General features: G+C 42.5%; 3 protein-coding genes across 5 annotated transcripts; 2 read left to right on the top strand and 1 right to left on the bottom strand.

The window, feature by feature from the left end:
- Positions 1-757: 757 nt before the first annotated feature.
- Positions 758-10688, top strand: hexb (hexosaminidase B (beta polypeptide)). 2 transcript variants are annotated; one of them, XM_024397271.2, is made up of 14 exons: positions 758-1072; positions 1347-1495; positions 2140-2205; positions 2650-2696; positions 3008-3118; positions 3257-3358; positions 3664-3796; positions 4000-4180; positions 4545-4631; positions 4803-4875; positions 8186-8366; positions 8854-8944; positions 9066-9170; positions 10388-10688. In XM_024397271.2, the coding sequence occupies exons 1-14, from the start codon at positions 819-821 to the stop codon at positions 10449-10451; spliced, it is 1644 nt and encodes a 547-aa protein (XP_024253039.1). In that variant the 5' UTR covers positions 758-818; the 3' UTR covers positions 10452-10688. The 2 variants fall into 2 exon arrangements, with proteins under 2 accessions (XP_024253039.1, XP_024253040.1); XM_024397272.2 differs by lacking the exon at positions 8186-8366 and adding an exon at positions 6913-7087 and having other exon boundaries at positions 759-1072.
- Positions 9794-20681, bottom strand: gfm2 (GTP dependent ribosome recycling factor mitochondrial 2). Of its 2 annotated transcripts, XM_024397269.2 has the most exons (21): positions 20313-20681; positions 20116-20194; positions 19972-20017; positions 19762-19859; positions 19479-19604; positions 19258-19346; positions 18958-19046; positions 18769-18829; positions 18461-18646; positions 18228-18308; positions 17988-18136; positions 17524-17664; positions 17165-17264; positions 16564-16753; positions 16330-16406; positions 16036-16174; positions 15743-15934; positions 15506-15621; positions 14295-14477; positions 13850-14013; positions 9794-9896 (listed from the first exon to the last, which is right to left on the bottom strand). In XM_024397269.2, exons 1-20 carry the CDS (start codon positions 20370-20372, stop codon positions 13885-13887), a joined length of 2331 nt encoding a protein of 776 aa, XP_024253037.1. In that variant the 5' UTR covers positions 20373-20681; the 3' UTR covers positions 9794-9896; positions 13850-13884. The 2 variants fall into 2 exon arrangements, with proteins under 2 accessions (XP_024253037.1, XP_024253036.1); XM_024397268.2 differs by lacking the exon at positions 9794-9896 and having other exon boundaries at positions 13761-14013.
- A 208-nt stretch (positions 20682-20889) lies between these two features.
- On the top strand, positions 20890-25511 carry LOC112230906 (NSA2 ribosome biogenesis factor). The gene is made up of 6 exons (XM_024397273.2): positions 20890-21047; positions 21582-21769; positions 22081-22231; positions 23382-23561; positions 23883-24075; positions 25043-25511. The coding sequence occupies exons 1-6, from the start codon at positions 21045-21047 to the stop codon at positions 25108-25110; spliced, it is 783 nt and encodes a 260-aa protein (XP_024253041.1). The 5' UTR covers positions 20890-21044; the 3' UTR covers positions 25111-25511.
- Positions 25512-26081: the final 570 nt, after the last annotated feature.

The raw sequence follows: 26081 nt of genomic DNA, 5'->3' as shown, positions 1-26081 counted from the left end.
AAAGGGCAGGAAGGTAGACACTTATACATCACGCAAAGCAGCCACAACTGTTATTAAGAGTGTCCATGATTGAGTCTTTGAATGAAGAGATATCGATGATGAATGAAAAACTAAATGATACGGAAACAACATTGAAACGTCATCATCACCAATGATTTTGTGAATCACTTATTTAAATGACAACAACGCCACTTGCTGGACAAAATTCACGCTTGAGGGTTGAGCCTGCAAAGTTCAAAGAGCAAGGAGTCAAAAGTTTTTATAGCTGAACATCGAGCATTCGTTTGTTTAGGCAGCCGGTAATATGTGACCATAAGAACTGTCATAAGATTACCTTTCAACCTGTCTATTATGTACTTTGTCCATTTGCTTATTGTTCCCTAATGTATTTCTGTGGCAATAAGTCTTCGGTCCATCTGGTGAGAACGAGAGCAATTATGAAAATGAACATATCTAATCATGGTGTGGTGTGTTTCTGCAGATATTCTCGACATTAGTTAGTAAGTATTTACAATAAATAGCCTAGGTATCTGACTGAGGACATTTTTAACTCTCAGGAATAACCAGAATAAATTGTTTTATGCATATATGAATTTAACAAACAATTACACTATGCGTTCACGAATACATCACATTATATATTGTTTTACGGTTTTTGCTCAATAATTAATTTTTTAAAATGAAATGTTCTGATTTGTTAGTTAACATTTCCGCATTGATTTTAAGCCCCGCCCTCTCCAGGCTATATTACCAAAACACCCCCACTGTCTCGCCAGTTGTCAGCTGACTGGTAGTTGGCAATACAGTAGTTGTACATCATGATCGCGACGCTGAAGTTTACAACATTATTACTTGCTGTTGTTGTCTGCCGGGCAACGCAAGATTATGGTTATAAAGATGTCGAGGAGCCTACCCTGGGCGATTCTCAGTATGGATCTCTCTGGCCGTTGCCTCAGAAAGTCCAAATGTCAACGGTAGCATTCAAACTCAGCGGTGTTAGTTTCCAGATAGTTGACGCGAAAGAATCGTCTTCCGGTGCGAGCTGCAGCCTTCTTCAAAATGCATATCGAAGGTAATATGTGATTGTGAATGAATAGCCGCCTACGTATTTTCAAAGACAGGCCTACTGTAATGTAAATGTTTGTTTGGCGTTGGCTCTGTTAAATTTGAAATCATTCACGTTTTAGTTAAATTGTATTAAAATACAACTTAAGTGAAAGCCTACTTCTGAAAAACGTTGTGTGCTGAATAGAGCTATAACTGTTGAATGTGTTATATGCACAGAAATTCCCCGTTTTTTCACATAGTCACGTGAACTGGTTTGTTCTTCCTTCCTTGTCCTGCAGGTATGACGAATACATATTCCCCATTTCCAGAATGCAAGGGCAAAACAAAAAGAAGGCATTTGCCTCTGATGTGTCTGAGTTACAGGTGTGGATCACATCAGCTGACTCTGAGTGTGACAACTACCCAAGTGTGACATCTGACGAGTCATGTGAGTGCCCTGGCATGATGTTTGTCTTCCTTGTTGGTGCTCTAAGCCAGGTACTGTATTCACAAAGCATCTCGGAGTATGCTGATATAGGATCAGATTTCCCTTTTAGATCATAATGAATAGGATTATATGTACAGGGAGACCTGCTCCGAGATCAGAGTTTTTCCTCTGAATTCAGACCCAAGTTTGCAAGGTTGGGACTCTAGCAGGGTAAATACAAATAGCAGTCTTCACAAGTATAGTCGAGGGGCCTTCCCAGTGGGATTGAGGCCCGGGTCTCGTCATCCTACATCAGTGTTTAGGAAGGTATTTTCCCCCAGTAGACAGAGAAAGATTACCTAGAATGTCTTGGAAGATAATAGGTCAGTAGGCATAAGACCACCGGATCTTTGTTGTTAAGACACTTAGCTACTGTTTCATGAATGCACACCACTAGTGCAAGTTTGGTCTTAGCTGTGTCTTAAGGCCCCAGACTAAAAAAGAGAAACTAACATGCACTAACATACTCATCAAAGAAGAAACATCCACTTACCTAGATGGGTAACAGTGACATATGCATGCAATTTAAATCAGTGGGCATTATCAGATTTTTTTTAAAGAACAACCATAGGATTGACAGTCTTCTTTCTGCTGCCTGTCCACAGACGAACTGTCGGTGGACTCTCCTGTTGCTGTGCTGAAAGCACCTAAGGTGTGGGGCGCGCTGAGAGGTAGGGGTCATGGCTTTTATGCTAGACACACATACTTTTTTGCTATGTTTATAGTCTTGAAAGAAGTTTGGTCACACCTGTGAGGCCTTCCTCTATTTACATACCTATATTGTTATAACGTTTCACTTGTTTTCATAACGCTTGTGCAACTTCTGTGGTTGCATAGCATCTTGTGTCTTGACCTTGAAAGCTACAGGAAATGTTGTAATTCATACCTACGTACTGAGAGGAAAGCTTACAAGTTAGCATTTCATTGTACTGTGTACAACACTACACTGTATCCTGTGCAGATTACAATAAACTTTGATTTGATTAGATTTGAGACTATATACATATCCAAGACGTTTACAGTGTGTTGTAAAGCATGTGTTTACAATCCTGTTGTGGTTATTCTGTGATTCTGTTGATTAATCATTGTCTATGTGTCTCACTTTTTATTACCAGGTCTGGAGACTTTTAGCCAGTTGGTGTATGAGGATGAATATGGAGCAGTAAGTTGACATGAGTGCCATATGAATAGAGTTTGTTAAACAAGGAGGCCTCGCTCATGCCTGAACACAAGTCACATGATGGAGGAAGTAGCCTACCTTACTGGTTTACAGTAGCTCTATTCCAAGTCGTTCTAATGCATCAAACGCATTTGGCAATTCAGTTCCCAGCAACTTAGCAAGCTATTTTCAATTCCACATTGTGGTTTTTGCCTCAGAAGTATTAATCAAATTGATTAAATTGTAGAAATATTTCAATGGTACTTCTATTTTTTTAATGGATAATCTTCAATTTCTTTGTTTTATTTTCACAGAAAAGCATCAATAGGACAGAGATCCAGGACTTTCCACGGTTTACACATCGAGGCCTCTTATTGGACAGCTCTCGTCACTTCCTGCCCATCAAAGTCATCTTAGCCAATCTGGTTAGAGGACGATACATGCGATTTCTGATTTCAGTTCACTTTGTTGTTGTTATGGTTAAATTAATTTGTATATTAATGGCATAACATTACATAACATAATGTCATCATCAACCTCATTCTCCCCTTACCCACACACAGGAAGCAATGGCGTGGAACAAATTCAATGTGTTCCACTGGCACATAGTAGATGACCCCTCCTTCCCCTACATGAGCCGTACCTTCCCACAGCTGAGCCAGCAGGTGAGTGGGTAGGCAGACGTTATCAATAGCCTGGTCCCATTTAAGCTGCTATACCTACAGCTTTCACACACCTGAAAAGATCAGATGGGCAAAGGTCATATGGCAAAAAATGTAATGCTGAAAAGTATATGGTGGGAGTGTCACAAGCCTTGTGGTCTTGGTGGATCTATCACTGTATTGCTTACAACAAATCAGTCATTTCAAAGTTGTAAAGGTATAAACTACTCAATGCATATCCATATGTATATAATGATTCCCTTTTGTGTATGACAGCTTTTGTTTTGATGTATCGTTTTTTTCTGCAGGGAGCATACCACCCGTACACGCATGTGTACACGCCCTCTGACGTGAAGATGATCATTGAGTTTGCTCGCCTCAGGGGCATTCGTGTCGTCTCTGAGTTTGACACCCCTGGACACACTCAGTCATGGGGCAAAGGTGAGTGTGGGGTCACTTAGGGGTTATTTCAGATGAAAGTCCTCTGGCTGTATCAAGGGGTTTATTTCTAGGGGGTCAGGGTAGTCTTTTGTCCTTTTAGACATGCACATTTGCATAATGTTTTTGTACGAATTGAAATGAAATATGCAGCTACCTGATATTGCATTGGTTTTATCTGCTCCTCTCTCATGCCCCCTTTCCAGGCCAGAAGGACCTACTGACCCCCTGTTACTCTGGAGCCAGCCCCTCTGGCTCGTTTGGACCGGTCAACCCTATCCTCAACACCACCTATGACTTCATGGCCATGTTCTTCAAGGAGGTCAGCACAGTGTTCCCCGATGCCTATATCCATCTAGGAGGAGACGAGGTTGACTTCAGCTGCTGGTGAGAGGCTTATAAGGACATTTTATATTTGTAATTTAGCAGACACTTTTATCCAGGGTGACTGGCAATCGGTGCATATAACAACTATGTTGAGCAGGGAGAAACAACCACATAAGTCATTGCTAGTAGACCCTAGCAGATATTTCTTTCAAACGTTACTTAATCAAAGTCTAAATATTCAGCACCAACTGACCCACAGACTCCTTATCCACTACAAAGGTACAGTACATGACCACAATTGTCAACAGCCATGTGACTCTGGCTTGTTTGACAGTCAATGGAAATGAAAACGGTACTGTAGGCTGTCTCCGCCAACATCAAGCACATCAATAAAAACACTACTTTCTGCCTCTGTGATCCACAGGAAGTCCAACCCAGACATCCAGAAGTTCATGGCACAGCAAGGCTTTGGGACGGATTACAGCAAGCTGGAGTCTTTCTACATTCAGAGGTGTGTGGCTTCAGTTAGACATGGCCTTAAAGTGAAGCAAATGATAAGCAATTCAGCCAACCTATAACAAAAAAAAACACTAACTTCCGCATATTCTAAAAAATGTCCCACTCCATTGTCCGAAGATGAATTATTCATATTATCATGTGGTTATTTTCTGTCACATGATAGGCTCTTGGATATTGTCACCACTACCAACAAGGGCTACATGATCTGGCAGGAGGTGATTGACAATGGAGTTAAGGTAACAGCAGCAGCATTTATTAGCACAGGCAGAGAGAAAAGCAGCCTCTTTGATATTTAGAAATCAGACTCATTTTCTGAAGTGAAATTCTAATATTTCTATGATCAAAATATCTTCAGTTATCGTTGAAGTCGGAAGGTTACATACACTTAAGTTGGAGTCATTAAAACTCGTTTTTCAACCATGCCAAAACTATAGCTTGTTAACAAGAAATTTGTGGAAAGTCGGTTAGGACATCTACTTTGTGCATGACACAAGTAATTTTTTCCAACAATTGTTTAAAGACAGTGAATTATAAGAGAAATAAATCTCACAATTCCAGTGGGTCAGAATTTTACATAAACTAAATTGACTGTGCCTTTTAAACAGCTTGGGAAATGATGTCATGGCTTTAGAAGCTTCTGATAGGCTAATTGACATCATTTGAGTCAAATGTATTTCAAGGCCTACCTTCAAACTCAGTGCCTCTTTGCTTGACATTATGGGGAAATCAGCCAAGACCTCAGGAAAAAAAATTGTAGACCTCCAAGTCTGGTTCATCCTTGGGAGCAATTTCCAAACGCCTGAAGGTAACACGTTCATCTGTACAAACAATAGTATGCAAGTATAAACACCATGGGACCATGCAGCTGTCATACCGCTCTGGAAGGAGATGTGTTCTGTCTCATAGAGATGAACGCACTTTGGTGCAAATCAATCCCAGAACAACAACAAAGGACCTTGTGAAGATGCTGGAGGAAACCGGTACAAAAGTATCTATATCCACAGTAAAATGAGTCCTATATCGACATAACCTGAAAGGCCGCTCAGCAAGGAAGAAGCCACTGCTCCAAAACCACCATAAAAAAGCCAGCCTACGGTTTGCCACTTTACATGGGGACAAATATCATACTTTTGGAGAAATGTCCTCTGGTCTGATGAAAAAAAAAAAAAATGCTGTTTGGCCATAATGACCATTGTTATGTTTGGAGGAAAAAGGGGGAGGCTTGCAAGCCGAAGAACACCTTCCCAACCGTGAAGCACAGGGGTGGCAGCATCATGTTGTGGGGATTCTTTGCTGCAGGAGGGACTGGTGCACTTCATAAAATAGATGGCATCATGAAGAAGTAAAATTATGTGGATATATTGAAGCAACATCTCAAGACATCAGTCAGGAAGTTAAAGCTTGGTTGCAAATGGGTCTTCCAAATGGACAATGACCCCAAGCATACTTCCAAAGTTGTGGCAAAATGGCTTAAGGACAACAAAGTCAAGGTATTGGAGTGGCCATCACAAAGCCCTGACCTCTATCCTATAGAACATTTGTGGGCAGAACTGAAAAGGCGTGTGCAAGCAAGGAGGCCTACAAACCTGGCTCAGTTACACCAACTCTGTCAGGAAGAATGGGCCAAAATTCAGCCAACTTATTGTGGGAAGCTAAACAATTTAAAGGCAATGCTACCAAATACTAATTGAGTAAATGTAAACTTCTGACCCACTGACAGAAAAATCATTCTCTCTACTATTCTGACATTTCACATTCTTAAAATAAAGTGGTGATCCTAACTGACCTAAGACTGGGCATTTGTACTAGGATTAAATGTCAGGTATTGTGAAACTGAGTTTAAATGTATTTGGCTAAGGTGTATGTAAATCTTCCGACTTTAACTGTACCTTATTCACTTCTTACATACGTAGTAGTGCATTTGGCTTCATGGCTTGGCTTCTATATATATGTGTGTGTGTGTGATATTATTTTTTATTTTTTTTCCCCTGTTAGTATTAGCTTTTACTTTGTTACTCTATCTCCTAACCACCACCAGACCTGTGTTTCAAATACTGAAAAAATGTATTTATCTGTGCCTGTTTGAGCTTGCCTGGCTTAATAAACCAATAGAAAAGTCCCAGAACTGCAAATCCCACCCATCTGGCACTCCAGGCAGACTCAAGCTAGCGCTCAAAAGTATTAGAATAAATTATTTCAAACCAATGTCTGACCACCACAGCCGCAAATAATAAACATGCTTTCTGAGTAACATGTCAGTGTAATACTTGCAGCTGAAGTCAAACACAGTAGTGCATGTGTGGATGGGGAACAAGTTTGAAGAGGAGCTTCAGAAGGTGACGGAGGCGGGCTTCACCACCATCCTCTCCGCCCCCTGGTACCTAGATTACATTAGCTACGGACAGGACTGGCAGAAGTACTACAAGGTCGAGCCACTCAGCTTCAATGGTCAGTTATCTTCATCAGACACCTCCCTTTTGTTGGACCCCAGTAAGATTAGCTGACATTATGGCGTCAGCTAATGGGAATCCTAATAAAAAAAATATGTAATCTTTATCAGATAGTGTTTTTAAAAAAAAAAAGAAAAAAAGAGGACCGGGTTCTAGGAGATCTGGAATAGCTCTGAGTTTTGGACTAACATTGCCGTGGTTGAAAATGCAAAAATTGTCCTTTCAAATTTGAATGACTTCATTCAACAGGTCTGCACTTGAATATTGCACCGCTGTATCATGTTGAAACATCTGCTCTCTGGACCAAAGTCGTAGTGTATAGAGACATGGTTCTTGTTGGAAGCTTTTTTTTGTGTGTGTGTTTTAGACCAGCACGGTAAACCTGACATACACATTTTTTGTATCCAGCTTTGGTTCAAAGATAGATAAAAATGGAGTAAAGATGGAGGTTGTTGTTGGGTAAACCAGTTAGGGCTGTGCATTGCCTTTGCTTGGTATTCATTTTGGTTCTGGTCTAGGTTGAGGCCTATGGCTGTCTTGTTTGGTTTGTACTGGGACATTGAACTTCTTGATTTGATCATTGTTGCTTGCTGCAGCGCGTTTGGCTTTCCAGATACTAGCCCTGACAACTCTTGCATGTTCACTTGGTGTACATGATTCATGGCTTCACAGCGCTGCTCTTATTTTGGGGTACATTCAAGATCAGCAACACTGTAACATGTTGAACATTGTAAGCAAGAAGTTGACGTGAAACCTTACAAATCCAGCCAACTTCAGAACTTTACTACATTTTGTTTTGTGATGCCCCACCATGAAAAGAGAGACACCCATGTGTTGAAAACCACCTCACTGGAAGCATCTTGCAAGGGGACAGCTTCAATTTGTCACTTCTCTACAACTTTGTTTTGCGTCTTGAATGTACCCAGAGGCACACTTATCCATGGAGGGCTCTCCTGTGGCATATTCTTTCTTCTTTTAGTTCCCCCCACAAAAAAAATACTAGTAGTACTAATACTACACCTAAATACTAAGGATACTCCTCAATCACACTTTGCATGTGTATCTACAGTATGTGATGTGTGTCTACTGTATGTAGCTGAAGGCCGACACGCTAATCCACGTGTGGAAAGGCAACCAGCAGCAGTACCAGGCTGAGATGGCAAGGGTCACAGCATCAGGCTACCAGGCCCTGCTCTCCACACCCTGGTACCTGAACCGCATCTCCTACGGCCAAGACTGGCAGGCCGCTTACAAGGCAGACCCACAGGACTTTAATGGTGTGTGTGTCTATCTGGACACTTTAGGCAGATGCTTTATTTCTGAAAAAAATACTCTTTGCTGTGTTTTATTTTTAATTTTTAAACAACGATTGGAGTTTTATATACGCTTATCGTGATACCTCCCTGTATATTTACATTAGGGCAGCAAGGACCAATACATTGACTTTTATTGTTTGTGATAAAGGAAGACTTTGCCCTAACCATGCTGTTCTAAATTGATAGACCTGTGTCATACGAGTCCGCTAAGGTCCAACCCACCTGCTCTGAGCCTGAACAGGGAAAATGCCTTCTGTGCCAAAAGCCATCCACTTCTGTCTTGTGATCCGATGGTCATGCGTTTTTATTTCTGTGCAACCCTGTTGACTGAAGTAGTAGAATGAATCATTCACATCATTTAAAGATTAAATGCAGAAATGGGCATACAGAAACTTTTCTGTGTGATTGCCTCCTGACCCCTGAATTACATTTGACCTTGTGAACCCAGGCACAGATGCTCAGAAGAAGCTGGTGGTCGGCGGAGAGGCCTGTCTGTGGGGGGAATACGTGGACGCTACCAACCTGACCCCCAGACTCTGGTACGCTGCAGACAAACCCAAATGTTTCAAAAAAAATCTTTGAAGATACCTTTCCTCTCCATCCATTTTACACTGCACTGTCTAATGTTAGTCTGTGAAGATGTTTCTCTCCTATCCCCAGGCCCCGTGCCAGTGCTGTGGGGGAGCGGTTGTGGAGTGACAAGGATGTGAAAGACACAAACGATGCTTATAGTCGTCTGATCCAGCACCGCTGTCGCATGGTCCAGTAAGTTGCCCCCATAGAGAAATGTACTGTTCTATTTAATTATGTGGTGCGCCCCCCTTATAAGATTTGGGGCAAAAAAAACTCTTGACTCAAGTATAGTTGTGGCCCAAAGTTTTGAGAATGACACAAATATTAATTTCCACAAAGTTTGCTGCTTCATTGTCTTTAGATATTTTTGTCAGATGTTACTATGGAATACTGAAGTATAATTACAAGCATTTCATAAGTGTCCAAAGGCTTTTATTGGCAATGACATGAAGTTGATGCAGAGAGTCAATATTTGCAGTGTTGACCCTTCTTTTTCAAAACCTCTGCAATCCGCCCCGGCATGCTGTCATTTAACTTCTGGGCCACATCCTGACTGATGGCTGATTAAGGTCTGGGGAGTTTCCTGGCCATGGACCCAAAATATTAATATTTTGTTCCCCGAGTCGCTTAGTTATCACTTTTGCCTTATGGCAAGGTGCTCCGTCATGCTGGAAAACGCATTGTTCATCACCAAACTGTTCCTGGATGGTTGGAAGAAGTTGCTCTCGAAGGATGTTGGTACCATTCTTTATTCGTGGCTGTGTTCTTAGGCAAAATTGTGAGCTCACTCCCTTGGCTGAGAAGCAACCCCACACATAAATGGTCTCGGGATGCTTTACTGTTGGCATGACACAGGACTGATGGTAGCTCTCACCTTGTCTTCTCCAGAAAAGGTTTTTGAAGGATGCCCAAAAAAACCTGAAAGGGGATTCAAAGAAATTAACCTTTTGCAGAATATCAGTCTGTCCCTGATGTTCATGTGTTTCCTTGCAGGTAACCATGTTTGACAGGGGAAAAACAATGTTTCCAAGCACCACCCTCCTTTTGAAGCTTTGTCTGTTATTCAAACTCAATCAGCATTACAGAGTGATCTCCAGCCTTGTCCTCCTCAACACTCACACTTGTGTTAACGAGAGAATCACTGACATGTCAGCTGGTCCTTTTGTGGCAGGGCTGAAATGCAGTGGAAATGTTTTTGGGGGGATTCAGTTCATTTGCATGGCAACGAGGGACTTTGCAATTAATTGCAATTCATATGATCACTCTTCATAACATTCTGGAGTATATACACAAACTGAGGCAGCAGACTTTGAAAATGTACATTTGTCATTCTCAAAGCTTTTGGTAACACCCTCTCTTCCTGTCTTTTCTCTTCCCCCCTCCTTCTCTGTCTTCTCTTGCTCTACTAGGCGCGGTATACCAGCTGAGCCTCTGTTTACAGGTTACTGTGCACATGAGTACAAAGGGGTATGAGCTGACAGCCACTGTGGGGCTACAACCTGAGAAGCAGCGTTAACCACAATGAGAGAAATAATCTCACAAATCAAACTTGTCTTCATGACTTTATTGATGCACTGATATGAGCCAAATTCTGCCTTTTTTAAATGTTTTTTCAGAACAATCCTAATTCCATGCAATGTCACAAATTGATTGGTGTGTAGGAACACCTTTTTATATTGTTTATGAATTAAAAGAAACTTTTGCAAAGTTTGTCTGTGTGTAAGCACTACAGTAATAGACACCTGAAGTGCGATGCAGTTTACCGATTCATGGAAATTACACATTGGAACACATCTTTTATACAATTGATATACATTTAATGACTGATACCGCCACTTCTACAATATGTTCAACAGAAGTACTGAATGCCCACATGCATGTTCTTGACCCGATTTTCATGTTTGCACAGCAAACACCCTAACAGGAGTATTTACAGTGCCTTCAGAAATTATTCATACCCATAGACTTTTTCCACATTGTTTTATCATAGCCTGCATTTAAAATGTCACTGGCCCATATTGTCAAAGTGGAATTATGTTTTTTTTTTAATGAAATGTCTTGATTCAACCCCATTTGTTATGGCAAGCCTAAAGTTCAGGAACAAAGATGTTCTTACGTTGCATGGACTCTGTGTGCAATAGTGTTTTTTTATTTAACCTTGAAGTAGGCAAGTCAGTTAAGAACAAATTCTTATTTACAATGACTGCCAAACCCATATGATGCTGGGAGAATTGTGCACCGCACTATGGGACTCCCAATCGCGGCTGGATGTGATACAGCCTGGATTTAAACCAGGGACTGTAGTGACGCCTCTTGCACTGAGTATCTCGGGAGCCCCTGTTTAACAGTTTTTGATTGACTATCCCACACACACAATTATCTGTAATTCCTCAGTCAAGCAGTGAACCTCAAACAGATTTAACCACAAAGACCAGGGAGGTTTTCCAATGCCTTGCAAAGTAGGGCATATATTTTTTTTCAAAAGCAGACAAATATCCCTTTGAGCATGGTGAAGTTAACAATACACCCAGTCACCACAAAGACACAGGCGTCCTTCCTATCTCGGTTGCCGGAGAAGAAGGAAACCGCTCATTTCACCATAAAGGCCAATGGTGACGACAACAGTTAAGAGTTTGATGGGAGAAAACTGAGGACGGCTCAACATCATTGTAGTTAAACCACAATACTAACCTAATTGACAAAAGTGAAAAGGAAACATTTGCAACAAGGCACTAAAGCAGGGTTTCCCAAACTCGGTTCTGGGGCCCCCCCTGGGTGCATATTATACACTGCTCAAAAAAATAAAGGGAACACTAAAATAACCCATCCTAGATCTGAATGAATGAAATATTATTAAATACTTTTTTCTTTACATAGTTGAATGTGCTGACAACAAAATCACACACAAATTATCAATGGAAATCAACCCATGGAGGTCTGGATTTGGAGTCACACTCAAAATTAAAGTGGAAAACCACACTACAGGCTGATCCAACTTTGATGTAATGTCCTTTTAAAACAAGTCAAAATTAGGCTCAGTAGTGTGTGTGGCCTCCACGTGCCTGTATGACCTCCCTACAACGCCTGGGCATGCTCCTGATGAGGTGGCGGATGGTCTCCTGAGGGATCTCCTCCCAGACCTGGACTAAAGCATCCGCCAACTCCTGGACAGTCTGTGGTGCAACGTGGTGTTGGTGGATGGAGCAAGACATGATGTCCCAGATATGCTCAATTGGATTCAGGTCTGGGGAACGGGCGGCCAGTCCATAGCATCAATGCCTTCCTCTTGCAGGAACTGCTGACACACTCCAGCCACATGAGGTCTAGCATTGTCTTGCATTAGGAGGAACCCAGGGACAACCGCACCAGCATATGGTCTCACAAGGGGTCTGAGGATCTAATCTCTGTACCTAATGGCAGTCAGGCTACCTCTGGCGAGCACATGGAGGGCTGTGCGGCCCCCCAAAGAAATGCCACCCCACACCATGACTGACCCACCGCCAAATCGGTCATGCTGGAGGATGTTGCAGGCAGCAGAATGTTCTCTACGGCGTCTCCAGACTGTCACGTCTGTCACATGTGCTCAGTGTGAACCTGCTTTCATCTGTGAAGAGCACAGGGCGCCAGTGGCGAATTTGCCAATCTTGGTGTTCTCTGGCAAATGCCAAACGTCCTGCACGGTGTTGGGCTGTAAGCACAACCCCCACCTGTGGACGTCGGGCCCTCATACCACCCTCATGGAGTCTGTTTCTGACCTTTTGAGCAGACACATGCACATTTGTGGCCTGCTGGAGGTGATTTTGCAGGGCTCTGGCAGTGCTCCTCCTTGCACAAAGGCGGAGGTAGCGGTCCTGCTGCTGGGTTGTTGCCCTCCTACGGCCTCCTCCACGTCTTCTGATGTACTGGCCTGTCTCCTGGTAGCGCCTCCATGCTCTGGACACTACGCTGACAGACACAGCAAACCTTCTTGCCACAGCTCGCATTGATGTGCCATCTTGGATGAGCTGCACTACCTGAGCCACTTGTGTGGGTTGTAGACTCCGTCTCATGCTACCACTAGAGTGAAAGCACCGCCAGCATTCAAAAGTGACCAAAATATCAGCCAGGAAGCATAGGAACTGAGAAGTGGTCTGCTCACCACCTGCAGAACCACTCTTTTATTGGAGGTGTCTTGCTAATTGCCTATAATTTCCACCTGTTGTCTATTCCATTTGCACAACAGCATGTGAAATTTATTGTCAATCAGTGTTGCTTCCTAAGTGGACAGTTTGATTTCACAGAAGTGTGATTGACTTGGAGTTACATTGTGTTTTTTAAGTGTTCCCTTTATTTTTTTGAGCAGTGTATATATTTCTTAAGAAACCCTCACTAAAGAAATACTGCAAAAAATGTGGCAAGGCTTTTGACTTTTGTCCTGAATACAAAGTGTTATGTTTGAGGCAAATCCAATACAACACATACTGAGTACCACTGTCCATTTTTTTCAAGCATAGAGGAAAACTTGGTTCCGTCTGCTTTCCAGCAGACACTGGGAGATGAATTCACCTTTCAGCAGGACAATAACCTAAAAAAAACAAGGCCAAATCTACACTGGAGTTGCTTACCAAGAAGACAGTGAATGTTCCTGAGTGTCCAAGTTACGGGTTTGACTTAAATCTACGGCAAGACCTGAAAATGGTTGTCTAGCAATGATGAACAACTAATTTGACAGAGCTTGAATAATTTTGAAAAGAATAATGAGCAAATGTTGCACAATCCAGCTGTGGAAAGCTGGGAGAGAAATATATTTAATCCATTTTTAATTCAGTCTGCAACACAACAACATGAATACTTTCTGAAGGCACTGTAAATGGATATTCCTGCTGGCTTACATTTCCCAGAATTACTCTTCCATCTCTGCGTGATGTCAGGCGAGGCCAGCCATCTTGTTGAGCAGGGCATTCTGGTGTTGGGGGTTCATGGCCTCATAGATGTCCAGCTGGAGGGAGAAGGTGGCGTTGCCAGAGGTCAGAGTTCGCAGGGCGGTGGAGTAGCCCTGAAACAGAGGAGGAAAGATTAGATCCAAGGAGGGATACTGCAGTGTCACTTTTTGACTCTGATACAGTATATTATTAAGCTAAGATGCATTTAGAATATGCTGAACATGATGTGTCATTCGCAAGCATTGGACTTTTTTTCGGTAGCAACAAGACGATGAGAGATGTACAAAACAGAAATAGTGAAACTAATTTAAAAAAAGCACTTTTATACTATCTTGGTGGTGTTGTCTGCCCTGTCACTACAGGATGTTTCCACGGCAACATTGAACCAACCTACCATCATCTCAGCCAGGGGTGCGGTGGCAAGCAGCACCTTGCTGTCATGGCGACTCTGGATGTCCCGGATGGCCCCTCGTCTCTGAGCCAGGTCACCCAGCACAGAGCTCAGGTGCTCCTCTCCCACCGTCACCTCCAGTGACATCACAGGCTCCAGCACCTGGCCCCCCGCCTGCCTCAGAGCCTACAGGGGACAGAGACAACACTGTTACTAGCGTAGTATAAGTAATAATATGAGAAATAGGGTCACTGTTACTAGCGTAGTATGAGTATGAGCAATAGGGTCACCGTTACTAGCATAGTATTAGTAATGGTATGAGTAATAGGGTCACTGTTACTAGCATAGTATTAGTAATAGTATGAGTAATAGGGTCACTGTTACTAGCGTAGTATTAGTAATAGTATGAGTAATAGGGTCACTGTTACTAGTGTAGTATTAGTAATAGTATGAGTAATAGGGACACTTACTAACGTAGTATTAGTATGAGAAATAGGGTCACTGTTACTAGCATAGTATTAGTAATAGTATGAGTAATAGGGTCACTGTTACTAGCGTAGTATTAGTAATAGTATGTGTGTAATGGTATGAGTAATAGGGTCACTGTTACTAATGTAGTATTAGTAATAGTATGAGTAATAAGGACACTGTTACTAGCGTAGTATTAGTAATAGTATGTGTGTAATAGTGTCACTGTTACTAATGTAGTATTAGTAATAGTATGTGTGTAATAGTAATAGTATGAGTAATAGGGTCACTGTTACTAATGTAGTATTAGTAATAGTATGAGTAATAAGGACACTGTTACTAGCAATGGTATGAGTAATAGGGTCACTGTTACTAGCGCAGTATTACTATAAAATGAAATGTTATTTGTCACATCCGCCAAATACAACAGGTGTAGAACTTACCGTGAAATGCTTACTTAAAATTCCTTAACCAACAGTGCAATTAAGAAAAATAAGAGTTAAGAAAATATTTTATAAATAACAAATACAAAAATAAAAGAGTAACAATAAAATAACAATAACGAGGCTATATACAGGGTAAAGAGACGATGCATAGAGCGAGTAGCAGCAGCGTAAAGAAACCCATATTTCTAATGCCTTTCTCCTTCTATCGACACTCACAGAGCCATCACAAGACTACAGTACATAGGCAGAGATCATCTCACATTGTGTACACAACACTATCATGTGCAGGTGTTAATGTACCTTGAGCATACAGCGGGACACGCAGGCAGACAACATAGCTAGAGACGTCCCCGGCTCCATGCTCACACTCTGGATCATAGTGGACACGCCCTGGACCGGGTAACCAAGCAACGGACCTGGGAGAGTGAGAACATAATGAGTATAAGAATAGGGGCTACAACAGTACAAGACTCATCGAAAATGGGGGTCTTCTTCCATAATCTGGTCAAGTTCCTTCTTCCATAATCTGTGAGATACCTTGGAGATAAGAGCTGTTTACGCCGTTCTCCACGGCGTCCCTGACGTCAGGGGACAGCTGCTCCTCCACTTCCTCATCGTAGGTGATTTCACAGGAAGTGAGCGAGGAGGAGGAGGAGTCCATGATGGGGCAGACTGCCACACTCACAGTCACCATGTGTCTCCTCTCCCCAACTGTACGGTCCAGCGTGTCTGAAACACACACAAGCAGGAATCAGAATAAGAAGAATCAGTACGATCTACACTGATTGGATAAGATGGTTTCCACCTCCGTACTGATTGGCATACTATACCTGTGGTGGCCATTGATTGGAGGATGGTCTCCCTGTAGGCCACCTGTAGAGGTCCCAGGTGGGTCTCGATGCCGTACTCTCTCCTGATCCGATCATGGAGGATCTCAATGTGCAGCTCTCCCATTCCACACAGAATGGTCTGGCGAAGGAGACGGTACAAAGACCATTAAAACAGATATTGCATATTTTATTAGTCTAATATTATATGCTAGCTAGCTAACATTCATTCAATCAATCACTTTCAACCAAGCAATTAATCAATCATACATGTTCCTCCTGTACAGGTGGTATTACCTGTCCAGAGTCTGAATCTACCCTGACCTTCAGGCTAGGGTCTTCTCTCTGGAGGCAGGTCAGGGCATTCTCCAGATCTAATAGAAAACAGAGGATAATAACATTCATAGGTTGTTATAACAGTGTTACAAGAGTTTTAGGCCAGGTGGCTCAAACAAGCCTGTAGAACAGTGCACGTTATGAGGGGATTTGAGCAGGGATCCCATGCTTAGTAATGGCTGCAGGGACACTGACCTGCCTGTCTAGACATAGTGGGGGGTTCTATGGAGCAGAAGAAGACCGGCTCGGGGACCTCCACTCCAGCCAGCACCAGACTGGCCTGCTCTCCACCCCTCTTCCTCTCCCCCTCTTTCTCCTTCTGGGCCCGCCGGACCGCAGCCACTGCCGAGGCCTTGGAGGACACAATAGTGTCCCCTGTCACTGTCTGAGAGAGAGGGAGTGAGAGAGAGCGAGAGAGGAATTTTTTGTAAACATAATGAAAGATTGCTTGGAAATTAAAGTGTTTGGTTTAATTGTCAAGCCACTGTCACCCAACAGATTCAAAACAATGTTTCAGTTTCAAAAACATATTGCTCTTTACTGAGAATGGATGTGTTTTCAATTCCAATTTATGGGGCGGCAGGTAGCCTAATGGTTAGAGCGTTGAACTAGTAACCGGAAGGTTGCTATATTGAATCCCCGAGCTGACAAGGTAAAAATCTGTCATTCTGCCCCTGAACAAAGCAGTTAACTAGGCCGTCATTGTAAATAAGAATTTGTTCTTAACTGACTTGCCTAGTTAAATAAAAGGTTAAAAAAAAAAATCCAAAACAGGTAGTCTCTCAAGGAGTCCTACCTGCTTGAGGCCCACACAGAGTGCAATGTTTCCTGCAGTCAGAGAAGGTATCTCCACATGCTGGTCAGCAAATGGCAGCAGCAGCCGACTCATCCTCTCTCTACAGTGGAGACCAGTGGAATTCAAAATGGCAAGCACAGTAATTAGAAAACTAACAGTACTTGAGTTTATTGGAACAGCCTGAGAATTTGTAAGGTTCACCATTTTAGAGGGCTCCTACTCAGTTATACACAATGCAACAAAACCTTAAGAGATACAGAGTTCATTCATTGATTAGCATTAATTGAATCCCATTCAGCAAGCTGCTGTAGCAGTAAGCAGGTATTGGGTAGTAGTGGGATGGTGATGGACCTACGTACGTGTTGTTCCTGTTGATGTTGAGGACAGCAGACTGGGGCTTCATGGTCCCAGAGTAGATCCTCACAAACACCAGAGGACCTCGCTGCTTGTCATGCACCACCTTGAAGGCCAGGGCACACAGGTCATCCTGGTACCAACGCCTGTGTGAAGGGAATAGACCAAGCTGAATCAAACTGGGTCTGACTCAAGAATAAATCCCTGACTGATATATGTGGTAGAGAAGAGTAGTGGCTTCAGCCCAATGATATGGATCAGATTGAATTACATTTTGGTTAGGTATCCCACAAAATAATTTTATAGAAAAGTCCTATTGGGGTTAGAGCTGAGTGGGCTATTATGGATAATACACTTTGTTGACTCTACAAGGTAAAGGATAAATGTTACTCACACCATGGTGCCTCCTGTTGGGGGCGAGGAGATAGGCTGTGATGGAGTTCTGGTTAGGGGTAGAGGATGTACTCACACTAGGTCGTGGTGCCTCTCGTTTGGGGCAGGGAGGTAGGCTGTGATGGCGTCCAGGAGAGGCTGAACACCTTTGTTCCTCAGAGAGCTCCCACAGAGCACAGGGACTCCTTTACGTGCCAGAGTCACCCTCCGCACTGCCTCCTGGAGCTGGAGAATACACAATACACCAGATACACACACAATACCACATGCAGAACTCAGTCCTACTGATATTTTACCTGAGATAAATATTGCTTACTTTGGCAGGAGGTACCGCATCAAAATTTTCACCGTAAACTCCAAGTAACAGCTCCGCAAACTCATCATCCAGATCAGCAACCTGTGTATGAAAAAATGCAAATGCCAACTTTGACACATAGCATTTACACATGTTTTTACTATACTTATGTTTTTATAGCGATCTAAGCTATCAGCAATAGCATAAAAATAAGCACTCGATGACAGTTGGCATGTTGATGTCATTTCCTGTACCTGTTCTATCAGAGCAGCTCTGGCCTCCATAGCGTCCTGAAGAAGTTCCGGGTCATCTGATTGGCTGAGAGATTTGGTCTCAAAGACACGGCCATCCTCTGCTCTGGATTTAACCCGCCACGTCATTTGCTGGTTGGTAATCAAGTCAATCAATCCTGTGAAGCTCTTCCCGCTGCCAATTGGAATCTGTGTAACCAGTTGTTTCTCATTTATACTGTAATGTATGTCATTTGATATGGAGGCATTATCACAGCAGGGAAGCTGAACAATGTAAAATACATAGATGGCCTATTGAGAATGTTGTCTACCTGGAGGAGCACAGGATTGGCTTTCAGTTTCTTCTTTATGCTCTCAATGGAAAAGTGTAAACTATATAGGAAAAAAATATTTAAAAAAAATCAAAATGAACACTGTAGTCCCAAATCCTAACAGCAAACATGGAGATATATGTCTGGTTACAACAGAAGGGAGTCACTATGTGATGCTGGTTGTTTTACCTGGCCCCAGGCTTGTCCATCTTGTTCAGGAAACAGATACAGGGTACGTGATGTTTCTCAGCCTGCCGCCACACTGTCAGAGTCTGAGCCTGGTGATATCACAAGACACAACACACAGCCATACAGAGTCACTAACACACACACTTACAATACAATCAACACCTCGATTCTAGGTCAGTTCAATTACAGTCTTTTATTTTTTTTATTTTTTTTACAGACAATACAGTCAGGTAAACAGAGATGCATAGGCCTTTTTCAGTACAGGGTGGGAACATGGCATCGTATCAGGGCTTGACTCACCTCAACGCCAGCAGAGGCATCAAACACTGCCACCGCCCCGTCCAACACACGCAGGGCTCGCTCCACCTCCAGAGTAAAGTCAACATGTCCTGAAACCCCCACCCACACACACAGTGTTGTACTATGGAGGGTCTATGGGTTGATTTTGTACCAGGGTTGCCTGTCTATAGGATTCATGTTTGTGTTTTTGCACGATTTATTGAATGGGACTGGCTCTGTACCTGGCGTATCTATGAGGTTGATCCTGTGCTTTTTCCAGTCGAAGGTGACTGCAGCAGACTGTATGGTGATTCCCCGCTCCCTCTCCTGAACCATGAAGTCTGTCACAGTGTCCCCGTCATCAACATCTGGGAAACAAGAAAAGAGAGAAATTGAGTTGCTAGCTTGGGACTCTGTTAAACAATGCAGGAAAAAGCTAGCAGAGGACATGGAATTGAAATTAAATTACTGACCTCAACCTGCTCATCCCCCTACACATGTCTATCCCAATCCCCTCCTACACACCTCCCAAAGCCCTGGTGTATCCAGAGTAATACAGCATTCTCTCTGTGGTGGTGGTCTTCCCTGCATCTATGTGTGCCATGATGCCAATGTTCCGGATTCTGGGGACAAACAATAGTGAGTATTACATCTGATATTAAGGGGCTACCAAGGACCATGAAGTAGGCTATAGAGTAGTAATAAACATAGGCTGGAGCTAGTTTTACTACTTACTTCGATATATCTGGATTGACGACAGCTCGTGGGGATTTGACATCATCTATAGGATATAAAATAAGAACTTACGAATTTGTATTACAAAAGCACTGAGAGATCATCAAAGTGCAGTCTAATATGGGAATGGGACATGTCATATACCTGGCAAAAAGCTGTACTGTCTTCTTCCTTGTAGTCTCCACCTGCATGTCTGTGGTCCATTCTTCAGTAGACCTTTACCCTACGCAACCCAACACAGGGCAATACACATTATCCATAGAAAACAGTAGCGACTAGTGACAAATAGCCAACAGTCTACAGCCTTTTAACCATGTTTGTCCCTGAAATGTAAGTCTTACCCCCCCAACCAGGACACTGAACTTCCCAATGCCTATTCCCAGGACAGTCCGAAGTCGCATCTTCAACCTGCTTCGGGCTTACAAACGTATTCCAGTGAAAATATTGTAGACAGTCTTGACATGGACAGGGCAATGTCGACTGCTCTGTGTGAATGTCATTCATCAACCATAAACCCTGTTGGCATTGAACTGGCTGTCAAATAAGGTAAACACATTCTCTAAATGCCGTGCCTCCCGAGAACAATAATCAAAATCAGTATAATGTATTAATTATCTCAAATTATCAACAAAAAAACACAATAATATGAATCGACGTCGATTCACGCTTTCCTTATAAAGTGCATCTTCAAAATACACCCAAGCAGCAGTCCTATCTGAATTTATGTTCCGGCTTTGACTTTTAAAATAAATGTGCATTTATAGTTTAATAGTTCTGACTATTTAATAAATAGTAAAACCGTGCTGAATTGTTTTGATAATGATTTGCTCAACTTACTACGAATTACTAATAAATATGTAACGGGACTGCTCAGGAACTCTCGTACATGGTTTCATTCCGGAATTTGTTTTAAGCGGACAATCCCATCACATACTTCCTCTAAAATATTGGCTTCGGAAAACAACACCAACGACCCAAGCCTCTAGCAAAAACTACGAAAAAAATCCAAATTTGAGACAATAAATTCCATCAAATAAGTATTGTATCTGAATACGTAACTTTCAATACACAAAATGGTAAGCTATACACATATTTCACGTTCTTTATGATACATAATTTGATATGGAAATCTTCTAGCATACGAAGTTGGCTAGCAACATGTGGCAGACATCCGACTCCTAGCTGCAATTCAACCAAGAATTGTCTTTTGACATTGTGATGGGAGACATTGGTCTTGGTTGAATTGCAATCGATCTGACCACATGCAGTGTCTAGAATTCGTTATGTTGGTCAAACTGCTCTGGCCAATAAATGAACGTTATAGTTCATTTATTTGAACGAAATTATTATGAATACAGCCGCTGGTCTGAATTGTTTTGACATTGCCTTAGCCTAGGTAGCCAGCTAACTAATCTGTCAGCTATATACTTGACTGGTCCCACATATGTTCGCGCTGTCATGCCAAACATATTTTAAGGATGTTTGATCAATTAGATTAAGCCCACCTTGGAAATTAATGTACAGAAATCATTCATTTTATTCTGATGTTTGTTGACTTAATACATTCAGAAAGCCTTAAATAAACTATTAAAATGTGCCTCCTACCTCAGCCCCAGAACGAGCACATTGAGTTACATCGCAAGCGCCATGGCCAACGCCTGGACCACCAGGAGAGGAAGAGGAAGAAGGAGAGCCGTGAGGCCCACGAGCGATCACACAAAGCCAGGAAGATGATTGGTCTGAAGGCCAAACTCTACCACAAACAGAGGCACTCTGAGAAGATCCAGATGAAAAAGACGTAAGTACAGTATAACCATAGATGAGTAGTACACACTACAGTAGTACAGTAGTGTACACTACAGTAGATCAAACAATGGGCTCCTTTTATAGAGTGAAGAGTTGACTCTTAGGATTTAGGTTCAGGGACATGATAGATTTAACAGGTTTAATGTCCTATTTTTAAACAAATTCCTTGGTTATGACATAGTAATTAAGACATCCTCCAGTAACTGCTATTGTCAAAATGTTGATTGAAACGGCATATGCCATTGCCACCAATCCAAAACGTTTGTTGACCTATTGGTGCCAACACCACTTGTCTTACCACAGCCTCAAGATGCACGAGCAGAGGAAGACCAAGCAGAAGAATGATGACAAGACTCCTGAGGGAGCAGTACCAGCCTACCTGCTCGACAGAGAGGGACAGTCCCGCGCCAAGATCCTCTCCAACATGATCAAACAGAAGAGGAAAGAGAAGGCTGTGAGTATTCAATGCCTTTCTATTACTTGTTTGTGTTTTTGCCACCATGTCCCACTGAAGACAGGTAATAGTGCCTGGCCATATGATCTCATATAGAAGGGAACAACACCTAGGTTAACCCTATCTATTGCCAACCGGCATGCATTTTGCATACCATGCAAACAATTTGAGGTCAAAGTACTCCGGTACGAAAAACTGGGCCAATCAAGAGAACTTGGGCTAGGAGGGAAAAATCTCTAGTTCTCTGCTCCAGCCCGTCCCCCATAGTCGTAGTGCTATTTTCCTCCCTCAGGCTGGATGGCAGATTTTTTCCGTTGATGTGTGAGGAAAAGGGGGGGGGGGAATGGTGTATTAGTCGAGCACTATTATTTCGTAGTTAGCTCCTTAGCTAAGGCATCATTGCGATTAAGGTAGTTAGCTACAGTATTTAGTCAACTAAGCGAGAACACTTTCTTGCCTGCACATGCTATGATCTCCACAACGGTAGTAGGTGCGAGCGCATTGACGTGCAAAGAAATGTGCGGTGTTGCGGTAGTTCAGTGCGCGTCGCTGCGTGGATGGAAACAGACATGGCAGAGAGAGCTGTTCCGCTAATACCGTCTTTCACTGAGTTATGTTAGACTGTTAAAGATTAGTAGACCTATGTTAATTAATCCGTTCGTGATCTCTAGGTTTCAGGAAATGGCAGTTACAGTTAAAATAAAAAAAATACAGCCAATTGCTCCCTGAGGAGGGAGTTGACTGACCCCACCCGGACCTATAACAGTCTATAGCCTGCCATTCCTACTGAGCCAGTCTTCTGCCAACATCATTATTAGGCAAAAAAAAAGTGCATTTGCCTATGATTTGAGCAGTGTGGGTGTTGCACGCGTGCCGTCGTGAGGTCCGCAGGGCAGGGATTGGCGCCGCGGCGTTGAAATGGTACTTGTAAAAATGATTCAAGGATGGCATGTCTGCTATTGTCAGATTAATTGTTTCAAGTGTCAATGTAATACTGTTGACTGTTTTCCCGCAATCCCATTAAACCTAGTCCTGGATTAACATGCACTTTCAATAAAATTGTCCCTAAGTGTGTAAAGCCCAAGCCAGTTTAGTTAAAAACTGGTGTCCTGATATATTCTATTATTTAATCTTGTGTTTCTTCCTGTAGGGTAAATGGGAGGTTCCCCTGCCCAAGGTTCGAGCCCAAGGGGAGACGGAGGTGCTCAAAGTCATCCGTACGGGCAAGAGGCAGAAGAAGGCCTGGAAGAGGATGGTCACCAAAGTGTGCTTCGTAGGCGACAACTTTACCCGCAAGCCTCCAAAATATGAACGCTTCATCAGACCCATGGTAAGGAGGAAAGAAACACTACTCACTAGCATACAGTGTATATAGCAGTGTTGGATTGAAACTCTGATATGTAAACACCCTCGTTATCACTGTGAACATCAGAGTAACTTTGACTACATTTTTGTCATTTAGCAGACTATGTAGAGAGACTTAGTTACAACCAGTGCAATCAACCAGATTAGGTTAAAAACTAAATTGACTTACTTGCTCTTTGGGTAGCATCGGTCATTCACAAACTTCCTCCTGCGGGTTTGAAGAGGTAAACAACCTAAATTACCTGAAATAAATGTCCCACCATCGTCTGCCCTTCCCTCTCTCCAGGGTCTACGGTTCAAGAAGGCCCATGTGACCCACCCGGAGCTGAAGGCCACGTTCTGTCTGCCTATTCTGGGGGTGAAGAAGAATCCCTCGTCACCCCTTTACACCACTCTGGGGGTCATCACCAAGGGAACCGTGGTAGAGGTCAACGTCAGCGAGCTGGGCCTGGTCACACAGGGGGGAAAGGTCATCTGGGGTGAGATATCTCCTATCCTCTCAAATGTCTATTGATATTCATCTGGATCAGTATGGGACAGTTTCCCGGCCACAGATTAAGCCTAGTTCTAGAATAAAAAGCACTTTCTATGGAGATTCTCCATTAAACATGCTTCTTAGTAGGATGTCATTGTAAATAAGAATTTGTTCTTAACTGACTTGCGTAGTTAAATAAAGGTTAAATACAAATTAGTACACCACTAGGCTACATCTGTGTACACAGTACCAGTCAAAAGTTTGGACACACGTACTCGTTCCAGGGTTTTTCTTTATTTTTTACTATTTTCTACATTGTAGAATAATAGTGAAGACATGAAAACAATGAAAGAACACATGGAATCATGTAGTAACCAAAAAAGTGTAGTAACCAAAATCATGTAGTAACCAAAATATATTATATTTGAGATTCTTCAAAGTAGACACCCTTTGCCTTGATGACAGCTTTGCACACTCTTGGCATACTCTTAACCAGCTTCATGAGGAATGATTTTCCAACTGCCTTGAAGGAGTTCCCATATGTTGAGCATTTTTTTGGCTGCTTTTCCTAGCATTTATGAGGCCAGCAAACACGTTCCTTACACGCTAGGAACATATTTCCTCCAACGTTATATTGAAAGGGTGCCTCTCGGTCCCAAAACACACGTTTTCTGGAGACTTGTGAGAGGAGTACTGATGATATTGCCCATTGTATGCTTTTTCGGACGCCTGATTGCATCCACTGAGGAGAAATCCAAACACAATGCATCTCTGACTACCTTCTGAAGTGGTCAGCTAGATCTGAACACAGTCAGACCACAAAGTGACTTTTGTGTGTCTAGACATGTCTTTTCAATGATCTTTGTATTCTGATAGCAGAAGTCACATGTAAGTATCAAGTGTAGACACAACCTTATTCAACTTCTGAAGTGTAGTGATTAAAATATCTCATTTATTTCTCTTCTCTTCAGGTAAATACGCCCAGGTGACGAATAACCCAGAGAACGATGGCTGCATTAATGCTGTACTGCTGGTGTAAATTAAGAACTCGATGGGACGGTCCCCTGGACACAAATTAAGCCAAGTCCTGGACTAAAAATAATTGAATGGAGATTTCAGTGTTTTTTTATAGTCCAGGACTAGACTTAATCTGTGTTTGGGAAACGACCCCATCAATAGAGACTGTGCCTGTAACATACAGCCAGAGCTATGGCTGCCATGGAATAACAGACCAGACCAGGAACACTGAAACATCTGGGAATAAACCATGTGTGTTCAGCCGTGGAGAAAATCAAGAAAACACAGAAAAGATCAGATGCAGTATTTTGCTACAAGGTGTCTTGTAACTAAATACTAAAACATGCTCAAAGGTATGTGTGACTAAATATAAGGGGTTGTGCTTTTGTCCTAAATTTGTTATATAAATTGTTTTTGACTGCTCTGAGTAGTTTCCAGTGTTTTTTTTTGGGGGGGGGGGTCAAAACCTATCAGATTACTTGAAAGAGCAGTAAACTTGAAAAAGGATGGTGCTATTAACGTGAGAAAGGGATAATGTAACAAGATATACTAGTCCCCTCCACAACTCAGAGCAGGCCAACACAGTGGAGCCACAGTTTGAGACGGATGTCGTACCTGCAGTGATACTGGTGCTCATCTACTGGAGTACAGGTAGGAGTCTTATAGTGATACACCTGTATTGTATGTAGGGCTGTGCTACACTAATATACAGGGCGGCAGGTAAGCCGAGCGGTTAAGAGTGTTGGGCCAGTTACCAAGAGGTTGCTGGTTCAAATCCCCTAGCCAACTAGGTATCTGCTGTTGAGCAAGGCACTTTACCATAAGAGCGTCTGCTAAATTACTTAAATGTAATACAGCTGTTTTTAGTGCATGTAGGGCTCTCTTACACTTATATACGCATGTGTTTGTGCTGAAATTGTACAGTGTTAAACTGATATACAACTGTGTTACTGCATGTAGGGCTGTGTTGGTGCCTTCCGAAAGTATTCATAC

This window comes from Oncorhynchus tshawytscha, linkage group LG33, assembly GCF_018296145.1.
Source record: "Oncorhynchus tshawytscha isolate Ot180627B linkage group LG33, Otsh_v2.0, whole genome shotgun sequence".
In the NCBI taxonomy this organism is placed as follows: domain Eukaryota; kingdom Metazoa; phylum Chordata; class Actinopteri; order Salmoniformes; family Salmonidae; genus Oncorhynchus; species Oncorhynchus tshawytscha.
This window is presented reverse-complemented; position numbering and strand designations above follow the sequence as displayed.

What these genes read in the sequence shown, in the direction of transcription:
- hexb (XM_024397271.2), top strand. Translation starts at nt 819, where the DNA reads ATGATCGCGACGCTGAAGTTTACAACATTATTACTTGCTGTTGTTGTC. An exon ending in TGATTGACAATGGAGTTAAG is followed by an intron (nt 4,876 to 8,185) that starts GTAACAGCAGCA and finishes TACTGTATGTAG; the next exon opens with CTGAAGGCCGACACGCTAAT. An exon ending in AGACCCACAGGACTTTAATG is followed by an intron (nt 8,367 to 8,853) that starts GTGTGTGTGTCT and finishes TTGTGAACCCAG; the next exon opens with GCACAGATGCTCAGAAGAAG.
- gfm2 (XM_024397269.2), bottom strand. Translation starts at nt 20,372, where the DNA reads ATGCGACTTCGGACTGTCCTGGGAATAGGCATTGGGAAGTTCAGTGTC. An exon ending in TAGATTCAGACTCTGGACAG is followed by an intron (nt 16,175 to 16,329) that starts GTAATACCACCT and finishes CTCCTTCGCCAG; the next exon opens with ACCATTCTGTGTGGAATGGG. An exon ending in AAACAGCTCTTATCTCCAAG is followed by an intron (nt 15,622 to 15,742) that starts GTATCTCACAGA and finishes TCACTCTCCCAG; the next exon opens with GTCCGTTGCTTGGTTACCCG.
- LOC112230906 (XM_024397273.2), top strand. An exon ending in AAGATCCAGATGAAAAAGAC is followed by an intron (nt 21,770 to 22,080) that starts GTAAGTACAGTA and finishes GTCTTACCACAG; the next exon opens with CCTCAAGATGCACGAGCAGA. An exon ending in AGAAGAGGAAAGAGAAGGCT is followed by an intron (nt 22,232 to 23,381) that starts GTGAGTATTCAA and finishes TTCTTCCTGTAG; the next exon opens with GGTAAATGGGAGGTTCCCCT.